Source organism: Piliocolobus tephrosceles, chromosome X (assembly GCF_002776525.5).
Source record: "Piliocolobus tephrosceles isolate RC106 chromosome X, ASM277652v3, whole genome shotgun sequence".
NCBI lineage: Eukaryota > Metazoa > Chordata > Mammalia > Primates > Cercopithecidae > Piliocolobus > Piliocolobus tephrosceles.
In genome coordinates, this window is record NC_045455.1 from 38,220,807 (window position 1) to 38,238,567 (window position 17,761).

The following is a 17,761-nucleotide window of genomic DNA, read 5'->3' on the forward strand; positions in this document are numbered from 1 at the left end:
TCCAGATGCATTATTCATATTGCAACAAAGGAAAATAACACATTTATAAAATTCCTATGAGAAGTCTCCTAAATGTGAAATGATGCTGCCTTACTGTTTAATGTTTCTATTTGGAAAACAGAAAGGGATATGATCCTTAGGGCCTCGGATGAGGAGAGGAAATGTCATACAGGATCCATTACTTCCCCTCAAGATGCAGGTTGGTTCAGATCTTACTCATCCCACCTTTAAAATAGTCACCAGAGCCTGCCTGGGCCCAGGTGAGCAACTTCAGCCTAAAGTCCAGGACTCAGTAGGCATTTGGGTAACCCATCATGGCAGAGAATTGAAAGCAGTCTGAGTAATATCTGATTTTTGTCTTACATGGTTCCCCTGTGAAACCATGTAGTAGAGGAAACATACAAATCTTTTGACTGGTCTCTGTCTCCTGGCAGCTTTGAACTTCCATCTCATTATGTTTAAAGAAGTAAGGTTCAGTTTAGCCCAGATGAATGGCCTGATTTGGGCCAATTCTAAGACATCTTCTCCTGGATAGCTTTTTCCCAGGCTGATTCCTTCCCATCATCCAGATGATTTGAAATATTACCTCCTCACCTGACCACCTTATTTCTAAAACTACCCCTTCATCTAGTCACTGTGTTTCACTCGTCAATAAGTCTTATCAATTTCAGAATTATTGTGTTAATTTGTTTTCTGACTTTCAGACTCCTTCTCCACCTCCTGCTGGCTTTAGAATGTAAATTTCATGAGGTCAGGAACCTTGATTGATTGGGTTATACCTGGGAACTAGAATGTAGGTCTTTTTTTAAGATATTGAATAACAGAACAAATGAATAAATGAGTGAACAACGATAGATGATAAACCATACATTTTTTTCTAAGGAACCTAGAATAATTGGGCGTTTAGATGTATTAATGAGAAGAATGTATCAAAGAGAATACAAAGATCCTTTCCAGAAGGCATTTATAAGGCAATGATGATGATCACTTTCCTCTCTTACAGTGAAAACATTGAAATCACTACCTACCTCATACATTTGAGTATTTCATTAATATCTCTCAGAAGGCATACCTTTTCTTCTTTTTTAGATGGAGTTTTGCTCTTTTTGTCCAAGTTGGAGTGCAATGGCACGATCTCAGCTCACCACAACCTCTGCCTCCCAGGTTCAAGCGATTCTCCTGATTCAGCCTCCCAAGTAGCTGGGATTACAGGTGTGTGCCACCATGCCCCTGCTCCAAATTTTGTGTTTTTTTAGTATAGACAGGGTTTCTCCACGTTGGTAAGGCTGGTCTCGAACTCCCAACCTCAGGTGATCCACCCACCTTGGCCTCCCAAAGTGCTGGGATTACAGGCATGAGCCACCGTGCCCAGCCAGAAGGCATACTTTCTAAGCAGGACAAAGATCCAGTAAATAAGGGTCAAAATGGTGCCTCAACTGTGTTGGGATAAAGTCAACATGCAGTTCTAAAGTACATACAAAATATTCAACAACTCTTATGCATCTAATAAAAGATATCATCTAAGAACTGGGTAAGTAACAGGAATAGATTCATAGTCATGTGATGGTTGAGTTGGTGGAAACATTCAAAAGTCAATATTTTAAACCCCATAGTTTAAACAGTAGGGAATGTGTCCAAAAGGGAATATGGCTTGCCCACGTTATATACGTATTTATAGGTGGCTCTGGGAACTGTTGAGCACTAGGGAATAGCTGGAACTTTAACAGCAATTTATTTACATTGTATCAAAATAACCAGCAAATTCAGTAGTACAAAAAAAAAAAAAAAAAAATCAACATCCTTTTTAGTTTGCCATGATGTAGACCCAACAGTCACTTGTTTTGGTAGAGCTCTTTATCAAGCTGAATGTTGCAAACACTCACAATTTTCCATCATAGTAAACAAGTCAGGGAATGCACAATAGTGATAGCTGGACCATCTCATCACTTATATCTAATAAGTTGAGTGATTGCAATCAAACCATTAAGATATACATATTGCTTTTTGAATAAATTCTTATTTCTTGGACTTATTAAAAGAGAGAATGTCATTTTACACTACACTATTTCTGAGATTATTATATGTCTTTGACTTATTTAGAAGGACATTGTCACGATGAAGCTATTCATTCTCTTTTAGAGACATCTTTTTATTGGTGATAGAATTCAGGACCTAGTATCCCCAGATTTAGGCAATTGTGCCCAGGAAAAGTGTCAGTCATAACATAATTAATAGCCTGCAAAAAATGTGAGATCTTCTAAGTTGTTTTGGGAATCTGTCACTTCTATAGTGAAAATAAACCCAGACATAATGAAGTGATCTTGATGAATCAGAAACACTTCTCTCTCCATTTCATGTCTATTCCATTTTTACAACAGCTTTTGGTTTGATTTAATACATTATTATAGGAGAGAGGGCCCATTAAACAGCTATAGAAAATGAGAAATGTGTTCCTTTTAGGTTTTTATGCTTTTTAAATGATATTCAGATGATTTTAATTACTACAAAAGCATTGAGATGTTAATATACTTTAGATGAAAGGGAGGGATACTATTTCACCCATCCTTTTCTGCAGTGAATTTCAACTCTGAGAAAATTATTTCTTTTGATGACTCTGATAGCATATAATAAAAGAACAATAAAACATGTGGCTCAATTACCACTGCTTCTCATCAAGCATGAATTAATGAATACAAAATTATTATTAATTGTTTTTCCTGGCTCCCTCTTCATTGGACAACAATTATACATTGCTGTATTTTGATAAGCATTTTGTGTTTAACACTTTGTGAACCAGGCTTTAAGAGGAACAGAGGCATGAAATTATTACACAGGAGAATAATTCTTTGAATGTATTAACATTTGGAAAATACATGATAATATTTTAATCTCCCTAGTTTATAGCAGTTTTCCACAACTGCCTTAAAACTTCTCTAGAATTCTGCCCCCATTTCCATGTTCCATACATCTTTTTTCTAGGAACAGTTGGTATATGCACATAAAATGGTTTAAAAGTTCAATTTCCCAATGTTAATAATACTAGTTCCTCACATGATTATTACATGTTCAATTTCTTCAGAAAAGTTTCTTAAAAATAAAATCTATAGCTTGAGTAGTTAAAAATAAGTTAAACAGCGCAACAGAGAATATAATAGATTGTGATCACTATCACTGACAAAATTAATGTTAGTGAATTATATTTACAAACACTTCACATAAAGATTCTATGTAACTGATAGTTCATTTTATTTTTATAAGCCTTTTGTAAATAGGTGCTATGTAATATGAGTATATATAACATGTTAAAGAACATATCTTTTTAGTCCGTAACCATTACTTCTAATAGATTATATGTATACCCAGATTTTGAAATGCATACAAAGAAAATTTAACAAATAATTACATGTAAACTATACATGTCATATGATTTTACCTGTTACCCATCAATCTGTTTCTGTTTTTAAAACACAGTTTTCAAACACTATGTCTGTGATTAAACAATGACACTAAAGTTAAGTTGTTTATATGTCCTACCTAGTTCAATAGGCTTAATAAACACATATGCATACATGTTTCCAAGAGCAAACTAAAATCTGCTTTAGAATCAGAGAATTTGGGAAGCAAAAGGAACCTTAGAAATCATGTTATCCAATGCCCCTTATGTCACAAATGATAGCACAGAGATCTGGAAAGTTTAGTGATTTTTGAGGTCTATAAACTTTCTACGTTAACATCTTTCTGCCCAACTGTATAAGAAAAGTGTTGTTAGTATTTCTTTTGCAGATGAAGGAAACATATCTTGCTTTCTTGACCGTTCTTCAGGATGTCAATGTCTATGAATCTGAATTCTTAGAGAATAAAAGGTGAGGAAATGAGAAACTTGGTTTAAATGGAAACCACTCACAGCCAACATATGGAGCAGGGATGGACCTGGCTGGAGTGTAATGCTCACTGCCTATCAGAAGCATCATTCCTTTGACATTGGTATCTGGAACCATTTGAACTTTTTATTGCTAACTCTAACCAGAGACCAGATGGCTCTTTTTATGTGTGTGACCTTATTGAAGACAATTAGATTACTTACGCAATAACAGAATTATTAATTTTGTACAAGAGTTGATCTTCAATGTGAAAGCTTTTCTAGATTACATATTATTAAGATAAAACTTGTAACTTTTAATTCCTTAATGAGTGCTTTTCATCTTGATTTCCTTGTGCCAGAGTTATAGAATCCACTTTGCTGAAAATCAAAAGAAAATAGATATGCAAATTCAGTACAAAAACAAGCTCATCACTAAAAATTTACAGACAATTATTCACCCAAAGGGTAGTGGTAGATTAAGGATTCCACTTTTCCTTCCACTTCTGAAATAATCACTATGGCTTTTGGTCATACTGTGTATATGATGTACCAGATGCCTGGTGTGCATATTTATGAGATATCTGAGAGTCATCTCCTGACAACTTACAGGTACTATAAAACATGCAATGCCTATGGAGTACATATGGGGGGAAGACACAAAAACTTCTGAGTCTTTTGGTAATCACACCCGCTAAGCCACATCACAAACTCTGGGAGAATAAAAATTTTAGAGCTACCACCATGCACATCAAGACCCATGATATAACATTAGATCATCTTAAGATTACTAATTCAGGAAGAAAAGTGAATATGAGAACTCTCTGGGGGAAGCAGAATATGGAAGGCAAAGTATGAATATAATTAGGTATGTTCTTGTAATTGATTCTGCAGCCTGATGGAATGTGGGTTTCTGATATTTTTTCAGAGCATTTTCTAGATGCAGTCTCCCAGTAGCTCATTAATATCACACATTGGTCATTAAATTCCATACTTTGGATCCCACGTAGGGGTCCCAAGTGTTCCTCTTTCATTCATCATACCAATAAGACAGCAGGAAAAAGTGCCTTTCACATAGTACTGTTGACCGTCTTCTCAATATCATTTTGGTTATTTTATCTACTTACTACTGAATCTAAAAGTAAAATGTGGACAGCAGCTTTTAAAAACCAGTCAAGTTTCACAGGACTTAATTTTGCTAATTTCGGTACAATGTGCACATCTCTTAAATTAGCTTTTAAACCTTTCATATGTAGCTTATAAAAGATGTTAATTAAAAACACAGGTCCTCAATATCCTTTTCTCACATTGCATATGCTAATTAAGAGTGCAAATTATAGTAACATTGATCTTAGATGGATAAAAAACTTAAATGCTATATTTTTGTAGAATTACACAGAATTAACTAAATTTTCAATTTAAAAGTAATATTCAAAAGCATTTAAGGCAATAACCAAATTTAGTTAAAAATTATACAATATTCAAGTGCAAGCATAAAATGTCATTTACGAATATGGACTTCAATTTAAACAATTATGTGAGTAGAGAATATCTTTTTATGTTTGGAAAAAATGGAAAATTTTCTAAAATGAATGACCTTTTGGTTTAGTTGTATCTGTATCTAATCTGATACCAGAAGATAATATAAAAGTTGATTGACTTCACACCATTAAACAAAATACTACCGTAGTATAAATATCTGCAGCTGAATTATTAACTAAATATAATTAATAAAATGTTTTACTTTATTAAAATACATCATTTTAAATGATACCAAATGCTCATTAAGGTTAACAAAAGTGTTAAATGCTTACAGAGTATAACACTTACCCATAATTTTAGAATAGCAAGGTTCACAGTGTATTGTCTGTCTATAAATCCAAATACTATCACCCGCTTGTAGATTTTCCAAAGGCCGCTTGCATATTTCACACTAAAGAAAAAATATATATAAACTTTCCATTATAAATGAAGTCTAAATTATTAGAGGAACAGACATCATCTCTCCACCATCGAGGCACCTTTAAGGGATGTCTACCACTGAAGTTTTCTGCTTCACTCACAGTGGAGTAGATATAAATGTCCAGAAATTGTTTATGCCAAGGACAAGATGACCATTCAGTATCTCAAACAAACACACAAAGGTGCATTTATTGTTTGCTAACTTAAAGGAGAGCTAGTAGCTGTCCAGGCACAACCTAATGGAGAGAAATAAACTGCTGATCTGACTGGGTTTGGGAAAAAGTTTATTTTGAGTTGTGCCAGTTAGAGGTAGGAAAGGGCTGACCTCTGCTTCAGACCTATCCACTGCTGATTGGCTGACTTCAAAGCATGAGGCTGTCACTGATGGGTTGGCTTTCAGAAGCCAATTCATTGAAGTAAACTGTCATTGATTAATTGGGTTTGTCTAAACCAGTTCATGTGGCTCTCTATTGTTATAGCTATAGAACAATCAGTGTTTTTCTAAGAGAGTGAAGATGTTTGTTTTTATTCTCAGTAACATTTTATTGAAATTACACTGAAAATAGAAATAAATGATCTAAAATGTAATAAATGAAAATATTTCTATTTACTAAAAGCAAATGATCAGGAGAATATTCTTGCTTTAAATTTTTCTGCATAGTAATTTTAAATAAAAAGCTATAAACTAAGTTTTGTTTAATTGAACATATTTCATAACTAAAAAAACTTTGTTCTCATAACTATACAACCCTGCAGATTATATCTTTATATAGAATTCTGTACATTATGCCCTAAAATTGAAATGTTTTGCTCAAAATGAGTTACTACATTTCTGATTGCTATGTGTCACTGTGTGAAAGTAATAGAAATAGAAGCAATCAATTGACAAAGTATTGCATTATTTGACTGGATTTGATCATTTGTATCAACCGTAGAATGTTGCACGAGAAAGAAAACATATATTTGACCCATTGTTTCTCCAACTGACTGTACATTAGATTAATCAAAGAGCTTTTTAAAAATACCAATGCTCAGTAATCGCCTCTAAGATTCATGATTTAACTGGGGCTGGTCCCAATCATTCTATTTTTTTCCTCATCTCCCCAGCTGATTATAATATGCAGCCAGGATTGAGATCCACTTGTCTAGTCAACACCTTATTTTACAGTTATGGGAACTGAGGCCAAGTAATTTAGGTGGTTGTCCAAAGTCACACTGACACAGTTACAGGCAGAGGCAAAACTAGAACTCAGGTCTTCAGGTTCCCATTTAGTGCTTATGCAGTTACACCAAAAACAATGATGTCGATCCACCCAATGTTACGGTGAGAATGCAAAGAAGCATCCTATGAAAGCACAAACTATGAAGTTTTAGCCTACTAATGAAAACTTTATTATTATTTATTGAGCCACAATTAATTACAACTAATTATGCTCTCAAACGCAGACTGACATTCACCTATTGTTAAACCCATCAGTCCTAATTTCATAAGGTAAGAAACTGCTAACTTTCTTCTCAACAATTTATTTTCTTGTTTTGATTTCATCACATATTTTCTGTAATGCATAATTTAGTAAAGTGTTGCAAAAACTTTTATAAAAAGAACAAGTGGTTTTTTTCCCCCACAGATTTAAATCTCTAGGGTAAGAGTGAATAAATGTGTCAGTAATCAACTGTAAGTCTAAAGCCAAGATAGTAATTACAAACCTTTGAGGTTTAGGCTGCAGAACTCAGAAATATTTAAGTAGTATACTATTAATGTGACTGATAGTGCTTCTGAAAGCTTTTGCTTCATCTCATTTATTACATTAAATTAATATTTTTATTCCAGTTATTATGCAATTTTTTATTTAGTTAAGTGAAATAAACACATCCTTACCTTAAAGCAAGTAGAATGGCAGCAAATTTGTAATTCATCTAAAATCATTTTAGTTTCTACACCCAAGGGTTTTCGGCAATAAGTGCACATATCTCTTTCAATGACAGACCTATAGAGATGTAAGCAATTAAAAATAAATTTGCCATGATATAAAAGACAGATATATTCCCTATAAACTCACAGGGAAACAGTATGTTAATTTTGATGATACTTTAGAAAATTTCACAAAAATCAAGCAAAGTTTGGAGTTTACTTATTCTAGTAATAGAATTGACTCTTCTAGTTATCTCAAAATGATATCAAATAACTAACATGAAAGAAAGTCTAAAATTATTAATTCATCAGAAATCAAGAGTATATCTGGGTGGGACAAAGATGCTCAGTTTCCTAATTAGGAAATATCTCAAGTACTCCTCAGAAGTAGTTGAGGGCTTTTATTTATTAATTTACATATATCGTGTTACAGATTACATGGAAAAAATATGCTGCAGATTAATTTTTAACTCTCAAAATATTCAACAGACCCAAAATAGAAATCTATTCAAGAGCATGTAGATAAACTCGCAAAATGATGAGTCTGTAGTGCCTGGGACTGTAGGGGCCAGAGTCACCAAAATACTCCTCTTGGTGCCACTGTAAGACTCAGGATACAAGGATCCCTATCGTGACAAAATTTATACCCTCCAGCAAGATATAACCCCACCACAAATTTGATGGGGAAGAAAAGAGAGTTTTGTTTATTAAATAACAAATATTAAATATTTGTTAAAATAATGTTCAATGATAAATGATCTAAAGATATGATCAGCAGAATCCAAAATACCTTAAGTCACACCAGAACCTTAAGAAAGGATCCTTTTCCTTTTGTAAGGTCTTAGGACAGTCTTAAATAGCACCCTGCAGAGTGTACCAGTTTCAGGGTATTAGCATGCAGGCCTGACATTTCCAGAGTAGGATATGTAATGGGGTAGTGAAATTAAGCAGTCAATATTTAAATAGTGCTTTATATGATATGTGAGGTGCACTTTTCTCTGCACTTTACTTACATAAACTCACTTACTCTTCACAACATTCCTGAGAAGCCAATATTATTATTTTTATCATCATTTTATTAAAAAAGAAACTGAGGCACAAAAGGATAAGTAATTTGCCACCATCATGAAACCAGTGAGTGGAAGAGTGAAGATGTGAATGGAGGCAGCGTGGTCCTAACACAATGAATCCAAAGATCTGTTGCGCTCATTGTGTTGAAATGAGTTAGTCATACCCAGGAACCGCTAATCTATTACCAAGCCCAGAAGTAGGAGCAAAGAGGAGAGAGAACGGAAGGGAAAAGAAAGTGGGAGAAGAAAGGCATTATAGCAGATAAACTTTAACTAGCTTTATACTTTTAATCATTCTAGTAACATCTTTCTAAGTCTCGTGTATATAAATGAATATTTTCTGCTTTTATTTGTTCTGTACCCACTTGCTTATAGCTACCTGGCAAATATTTTCCTATGGATTATCCATAAACACACACACATATGTATGCATACACTTAAATTTCCCACTTAAGACTGTAAGCGCTTTAAGAGTAGAAAATAGGTGCTCTATGTCCTTCGTGCATTCCGCAGGCAGTGATCTAGGCGCTGCAAATACAAAGAGTGGTGAGACAGTCTCCTCTGACAAGATGCTCTTTCCACTGAGGAAACCAGATGCATGATATAATGATCACAGTGGAATACAGGTACATGGACAGAGTGAGGAGAGCAGAGCCAAGAGAACCACTAACCCCTGGGGTGAAGTCAGGAAAGCCTTGTCAGAAAAAAGTGCTATATGCATTGTTTGAAGAGGAAAGAGCTCTCAAGGTGGGCTTGGTGGGGTAGGGATGAGGGGATGGTAGAGGAATTCCAAGCAGAGTGAACAGAACATACAAAGGTGCTACTCTGGGAGGGTGTTTGGTGGGATTCAGCATCAGCGAATATTCTGCAGGAGCAGGTTCTGAAGGACCATGGAGAGCACAGTTACATGGGAAACCACTTTAAACAGGATTGACCTGCTTAAATAAGAACTGTAAGAACATCAACAATTTCACACACTATCAACAGCAAAAGGTTGTGGAACTGACTGGTCTCATGGAGAATCGACTTCTGCACTGATGACTAAGAAAAATTTCAAAGCCACTTTAGGAATAGGGTTTAAAGTCTTTCTATAACAGCAATACTTTTATGGAGAATGTTTTCCTCCCTTAAGTTAATAATAGAAATCCAAGTTCAGGAAATGCATTGATGTTGGTATTATCTTTATTAAGATCATACAGTTAGTCAAAGATCTTCTCGAAGCATTATGAAAACCTAACTCTGTTTTTTTTTAATTGGTTATCCAGGTATTTGTAGTTCTAATGCTGGTGTCGATGAATTTACTACTTAAAGAGGTGTGACTTATAGGCAAGACACTCAGCAAAGCATTGCTAATGGGCAAAATATTGGAAAAGTGACAATAAAGGGATATAATTTTGATGTCTGGTTCACCCATGTTTCCCTTAGAAAATGGAACATAGGTTCGTGTTTTCAAAAAAAAGAAGTACTAAGTACACATTAGGTACCAAGCACTGTATTAGAAGCTGAGACTACATAAGAAAATAAAGTATGTCTCTACCCTCAGTGAGTCATATCTCCAGCCCCTGCTATAAAGAAACACCATCAGTGGAACATCAGACATTTGCATGATGGCTTGTTTCCAGGGCTTGCGTTGAAATGCTAATTATTTATTTTCATTTACTTCACTGGAAATCCGCAAGCCATACTCTCGTAAGTGTCACCTAGGTGCCCCACTGAACGTTAAATGGTAAAAGAGGATCACTAACAGCAAAAACCTGGAATGGGGCCAGTTCACCAGCACTCAATCAATACTCATCATAACTCCACTCCTGGGAACTGAGCTTGGGCCCAGAGTGGGTCACAGCAGCATATGTGCACGGCTGTTTGTAAGCCAAGCAGGTTGCAGAAAAGCACAAGAAGCGGGTGTTGAGCGGGCAGTCTATGGATGCAATGAAGCCGAAACGCTAATAATGTGGCAGCCCTGGGGCCTCCTGGGGATCGCCAGGGGCTGGCCTGAGAGGCAGCTGTAAGGCACAGAAAGGTCTTTTGATAATATGCATCAAAATCAGACAGCAGCAACAGCCAGGAAGCCAAGAAACAAATTCCTGGATGCAGAAGTTGTTGTTATTGAGATGCACTTCTGTCCACGCACATACATGACAAGAAACATCAGCAGAACCATCTCCAAGGACAAAGGACAGCATGGAAAATATATATATACACACATACATTATATACATACATATATATATAAATGTGTGTGCATGCATGTGTGTGTGTGTACTTTTTATGTATGGAAATAAAGACATACCTATCAGAAGTTGAATAAACAGTTTGTATGTATTTTCCGGAGATATTCTCCTGATATCCATCCTTGGGTGATTTACTAGGAACAAACATATATAGACATGTGAGAATCAGGCAATTTTCCTTATGTAGATAAGAAAACACATTCACACCATCTCATGAAGCCTCATAATATTTTATCTTTGTGTATGTTACAAGCCAGGATGCTGTACTGACACCTTTTTTAATCTGTAGAAATATTGATACACAAGTCACCCCCAAATTGACATATATACCAAAATAAATAGAGAGTAGGGTAAGGAATACAGGAACAAGTGTGAGCAGGAAAAGAAGTCCTCATCTTTCATGAAAGTTATACTTGCACCTCATCTGTTTACTAAAGAAAGCTACACAGAATGTAACGTAGATAAAGAAAATACTCAAAGCACACATTCACAGGGAGAAACCGAGACTCTTGAACTTTTAGAAAAAGCACCCAAAATTTTTATTTTTACTTGAATATATCCAAGAAAGAATAATTTAGAATGAAAGCAAAAGAAGTATGATTTTTTAAAGTCTTCTCTTTTCTATTATGTAGATTGTCCCAGCTTTTAAACACCACTCTTTCCTGGAGACGAATAAAATCTGTAATGTCCTAACCAGCTGGTTCCCTTAATTGCTTCCCAAGCACTTATGCTATCTGGGCATATATTAAGAATAGAAGCAATATGTTTCTTTATTTCATACAATGAGTGATAACCACATGGCTCTCACTTGGGATTTTTAAATGAGAAACCTATCTCTCTCTCCAAATTTTGTGGAGGACACTGCCGTCAGAACTAAAATCTACTTTATGAAAACCATAATCCCACAATGCTACATAAGAATTTGCACATATTTATGCAGGATGCATGTCATGATTCCCATTTTATTGATGAGGAAACTGAGACTGGAAGAGTAACATCACTGAGGCTACATGGTTAGGAAACGACAAAGAAGGATTCAACCTCAAATGTGACTGTAGGGACTCCGTACTGTATCACACTGTCTGTCAATGTAGATTTTAGGGAACTTAAGGATGTCTGAGGTACATCACCATCCTTGCTAGGCTAAGGTACAGGAGGCAACCAATCCTTCCAGAGGTTCTGGCCAACAGACTATTAGCCTGATACGGCACAATATTAATATTATCTTTTTATAATGATGGTGCTCAAACTCAGATGCACATCAGGAACATCTGAAGAGTTTGTTAAAACACAGGTTGCTGGGCCCAAGCTGTAGAGTTTCTGATTTAGCAGGCAGGAGTGAGGCCAGAGAATTTTTATTTCTAGAAAGTTCCCAGGTCATGCTTATGGTGGTGACCCAGAGACTATGCTTTGAGAATTACTGTTCTGTATGTGAACATGATACACATATGTACAGGGTATATACAGTATGTACTTTAAAAAAAAATCATAGTCATCATAATAAAATAAGTATGTTTTAGTCTTGGTACTTCCAGGAATCAAGTTAATATTATTTTATCCAACTATCCTATTAATCAAAAAAAATCTAGAGCATGATGTTTAGCAGAATATTCCTAATTCTTAAATAAATTATTCATTATTCAAAAATCAATATTGTGGTTGTTTGGCATTAGTTCCCATAAGAAATTTCTTTAAAAATCAAAATGTATTGATGTGACATTCCGTAAGGATAAAAATGTGAGAGATTATGTAAATATAGAAAAAAGCCTATGTTATTGTTCACCGATATTTCACGCCTTGCCTTTACTATAATACTATTTGATAGTACTCATCTTTTTCTCAATTTATTTCAGATTTAGTAACTACTTGCTATTTTAAAATTTTCTCTGAAGTGTTTTAAATTTTAGTTTAATTGAAAGACAGCAGAAATCACTGACTTGAACACACCAGAGAGTGAGAATTGGATTAAGGAAAAAAATCAATCTTGATGTTGCATTTTGCAAGGTAAATTATGCACGGGTTTGAGAAACCTTTTTTGGAAGATTGCTCACCTCCTGACATGTATTGAATTTCCTGGATCCCCATCAGGACTGCCTTCCACACAGAAGCCACCCTGAATATTCTTCTCTTAGACCTCTTTGAAACGGGCTTGTCTTAACATATGGGTCATGTATAGCAGCATTTGTGTGCCCCACCATTATTGTACTCCACAATTGGGACAATTCCTATTTTATATTCCTTGAAAACCAAATGAATCGTTGAGCCCTGACCTTGGTTTACATTTTCCTCAATATCCATCACTCCAAGCAGCAGATTTCAATTGAAACATCAATATCTTACAACTTGGGCCAGGATGCACTACTCAAATTTAAACCCCTTATTTTAGATCGGCGGTAAACAACATTAGATAGAATCATTTAATTCAAGTGGAACTCCAAATTAGTATAGGAATAGTTTTGCATTTTATAAAGCTTATTTTAACCATATAGTTATATACATTTATGTGAGAACTTTCAAATGGCAACCCTATTATGTATACATGTGTTATATTAAAATACTATTGAGTTCATCTAATGACTATAATTATTTATAGCCCAAGTACATATCAGAAACATTATAGAGAATTATATATGTAGAACTCAATGTACTCATAAATGGTCTTCTACTTGAAAGAAGCACACCCTAAAACAATAGCATCTCTTATTAAACATAGATCCTTTCAAAATTATAAAATGAAGCAAAATATTTGAAATAAATTTTGAATACCTATTCTCCACATATGTCCTTGTGTACACAACAGTATCCTTTGGTCCTGCCTGCTTGGCTCCAGTGTTAGAGCTGCAAAACAAATCATTTTACTTCATGTTTAAAGTTTATTTGCAAGGATAACATAAACAAGGCTATTTTCTAATTCAAAGCAAAATGTAATGCATGTGTGTTCCTTCTGAGCTATAATTGTTGAAACATGAATGTTAGAGTGGTATTAACACAGCACTGCAAAAATTTTTTATCTCCCATTTTGTTTTTAACTTCCACTGTCTTGGTTTACTTCCTAAGTATTGTTACAAAACTTGATCACTCAGTAATTCTTTTATAGAACATGAGGATTATTTTTGAGTATTTGTGTAATATGTTATAGTATTTCTTTCTTTGATGTCTCATTCATATTTCCAAACCATAACTTTCTTTATGAATCTCAAACCAAAAGTAGACCTTAATTAGCTATCATGACAATATCTGATTTAACCAAGCCTTTAGATCTACCTAAAGAATGTCACACTAATGTCACAATCACACTTTTTTAAATTGCAGACTTTTTAAGGGAAAATCACGTTTGATACTTTCCTACCAGATGTCACACAATGACACAATCATGAACTCAATACTTTTGTGTAAAGCTGTTTATACAGGTAACCCCACATAAAATTAGAAATTTCTGCATTTCAAAGAAAGGGTCAAGTTGGATGTGGGGTATCTTTATAAAACAAAAGGAGAATAGTCCTGTCATTTATTCTGCAGTTGGCCGCAGTACCTGAGATTGTTCCTGGCTTCATAAGAATGGGAAGCAATTCTTGTGGACTGGTTGTGTAGAGGATTGGTGAACTCGTTGACTTGGGCATCTAGCCTGATAAAGCAAACACAAGTATTTGGCACTTCAAATCAAGGTCACTAGAAGTTTTTTGTGTTATTAAAATTCTTCTCAATTAACATTATTTTACAATGTGAATCTTTTTGAGTTTGCCTGGCTTCTGCACAGATAACACAAATAGAATGCATGTACTATTTTACTCCCTCTATGGAAACCTCTGCCTTACTGCCTTACCTTTAAGAATAATCTATAGGTATGTGCCACATTAGCTAACATTGCTCTTTTTTTTTTTTACTTTTTTTTTTTTGTGGTTTTTTTTTTTTTTTGAGACGGAATCTTACTCTGTGGCCCAGGCTGGAGTGCAGTGGCCTGATCTTGGCTCACTGCAAGCTCCGCCCCCTGGGTTCACGCCATTCTCCTGCCTCAGCCTCCCGTGTAGCTGGGACTACAGGTGCCCGCCACCACACCTGGCTAATTTTTATTTTTGTATTTTTAATAGAGACGGGGTTTCACTGTGTTAGCCAGGATGGTCTCGATCTCCTGACCTCATGATCCATCTGTCTCGGCCTCCCAAAGTGCTGAGATTACAGGCGTGAGCCACTGCGCCCGGCCTAACATTGCTCTTTTTATCAAGGACAGAAATCATCTGAAATTGGTTCCTGTAACATTTTCACACCAGCAATGCCATTATAGAAAGCTTCCCATGTATAATATAGCTAAGAATTTATCAAGTGAATGAAAATGATCCAGAGGTTGCTTTGAGAAATTCCAGTCTTCATTTTGTTTTTAATGGAAGGCAATATCTTGAAGATGACAGAAGAACTCTGACCTAGATTTCTGCTAATCTAAAAATGTCATGATACTTAACAAAATGTAGGCATATATGCTTTTTCCTATGGAAGAGAGGAGATTCTTAATGCAAAATAGAGAATATTTTAGCTCCTTTTCCTCCTCCATGTTAGTAAACTCTGACATAGAAGAGACATGAAAACCTAAATGAGAGTTTAGGTCTTAATCAAGCCTTATCATTCTCAAACAGGCTGATTTCCAGATAGCTCTTAAAGAAGAGGAAAGCATTTGTTTACATATTATCTCTGGCATACAGAAAACCATCTGGTTTTAAGGCAGATGTTTCATAAAACATCCACATGAGTTAAAATTTTACTAAGTGATGAGAAGGTGGAATTAATATTATTAGGTTTTCTAACATGGTTGCTAGAATATGTCATCCCAAGAATCACAAACCTAGCTAAGAATCGTTTGAAAATGTTCAGATCATATAATATACAATACAAAACCCAACTTTAACAAGTAGAGAGCTTCAAAGGACAAAGATTATCTATGAGTTTGAAATGCATTTGTATTGTCCTCAGCAATAGAATATTAATTTTAGATCTTTCCTGCTTTCTCTTGTAGGCATTTAGTGCTATAAATTTCCCTCTACACACTGTTTTAAATGTGTCCCAGAAATTCTGGTATGTTGTGTCTTTGTTCTCATTGGTTTCAAAGAACATCTTTATTTCTGCCTTCATTTTGTTATGTATCCAGTAGTCATTCAGAAGCAGGTTGTTCAGTTTCCATGTAGTTGAGCAGTTTTGAGTGAGTTTTTAAATTCTGAGTTCTAGTTTGATTGCACTGTGGTCTCAGAGACAGTTTGTTATAATTTCTGTTCTTTTACATATGCTGAGGAGTGCTTTACTTACAACTATGTGGTCAATTTTGGAATAAGTGCGATGTGCTGCTGAGAAGAATGCATATTCTGTTGATTCGGGGTGGAAAGTTCTACAGATGTCTATTAGGTCTGCTTGGTGAGGAGCTGAGTTCAATTCCTGGATACCCTTTTTAACTGTCTCGTTGATGTGTCTAATGTTGACAGTGGGGTGTTAAAGTCTCCCATCATTATTGTGTGGAAGTCTAAGTCTCTTTGTAGGTCTCTAAGGACTTGCTTTATGAATCTGGGTGCTTCTGTATTGGGTGCATATATATTTAGGATAGTTAGCTCTTCTTGTTGAATTGATCCCTTTATCATTATGTAATGGCCTTCTTTGTCTCTTTTGAACTTTGTTGGTTTAAAGTCTGTTTTACACTGTTAGGGGGACTGTAAACTAGTTCAACCATTGTGGAAGACAGTGTGGCTATTCCTCAAGGATCTAGAACCAGAAATACCATTTGACCCAGTCATCCCATTACTGGGTATATACCCAAAGGACTATAAATCATGCTGCTATAAAGACACATGCACACGTATGTTTATTGCAGCACTATTCACAATAGCAAAGACTTGCAATCAACCCAAATGTCCATCAGTGACAGACTGGATTAAGAAAATGTGGCACATATACACCATGGAATACTATGCAGTCATAAAAAAGGATGAGTTTGTGTCCTTTGTAGGGAAATGGATGCAGCTAGAAACCATCATTCTCAGCAAACTATCGCAAGGACAAAAAACCAAACACCACATGTTCTCACTCATAGATGGGAATTGAACAAACAGGAAGGGGAACATCACACGCCGGGGCCTGTCATGGAGTGGGGGGAGGGAGGAGGGGGGAAGGATAGCATTAGGAGATATACCTAATGTAAATGATGAGTTAATGGGCACGGCACACCAACATGGCACATGTATACATATGTATCAAACCTGCATGCTGTGCACATGTACCCTAGAACTTAAAGTGTGTATATATATATATATAAATATAAAGAATATCAAAAATCACCAGTTTGCAAAATCCACAATCAGGAAAGATAAGTGATTTGCCAACAGTACTGTTATGGACTGAGATGTATTCCCCCAAAATTTATATGTTTAAGCCCTAACCTTCAACATGACTATATTTGGAGACAGGGTTAATAAGGAGGTAATAAAGATCATCTGTGGTTCCACAGAACTGGAATCCTCATAAGAAGAGGAAGAGCTACCAGAGATATCTTTCCTTCTGTGTACAGAGGAAAGGCCATGAGAGTACACAGTGAGAAGGTGGCCATCTGCAAGCCAGGAAGAGAGGCCTCACCAAAACCAATCCTGATAGGATCTTGCTCTTGGGCTTCTAGCCTCCAGAGCTGTGAAAAAATAAATGTCCATTGTCTAAGCCGCCCAGGCTGTGGTATTTTGTCAAGGCAGCCCACGCTGAC

At 35.5% G+C, this 17,761-nt stretch overlaps 1 protein-coding gene across 1 annotated transcript in view; it reads right to left on the reverse strand.

Moving 5' to 3' along the window:
* Positions 1-4,140: 4,140 nt before the first annotated feature.
* The window catches only part of SCEL (sciellin), a 110,022-nt gene continuing 96,401 nt past the window's right edge, over positions 4,141-17,761 (reverse strand). Inside the window, exons 29-33 of the mRNA XM_023185525.2 lie at positions 13,801-13,872; positions 11,094-11,168; positions 7,701-7,809; positions 5,690-5,792; positions 4,141-4,240 (exon numbers count right to left, since the gene is read on the reverse strand). Of these exons, the coding sequence (XP_023041293.1) occupies positions 4,224-4,240; positions 5,690-5,792; positions 7,701-7,809; positions 11,094-11,168; positions 13,801-13,872 (376 nt within the window). The 3' untranslated portion in view covers positions 4,141-4,223. The remainder of the gene's footprint in view (positions 4,241-5,689; positions 5,793-7,700; positions 7,810-11,093; positions 11,169-13,800; positions 13,873-17,761) is intronic.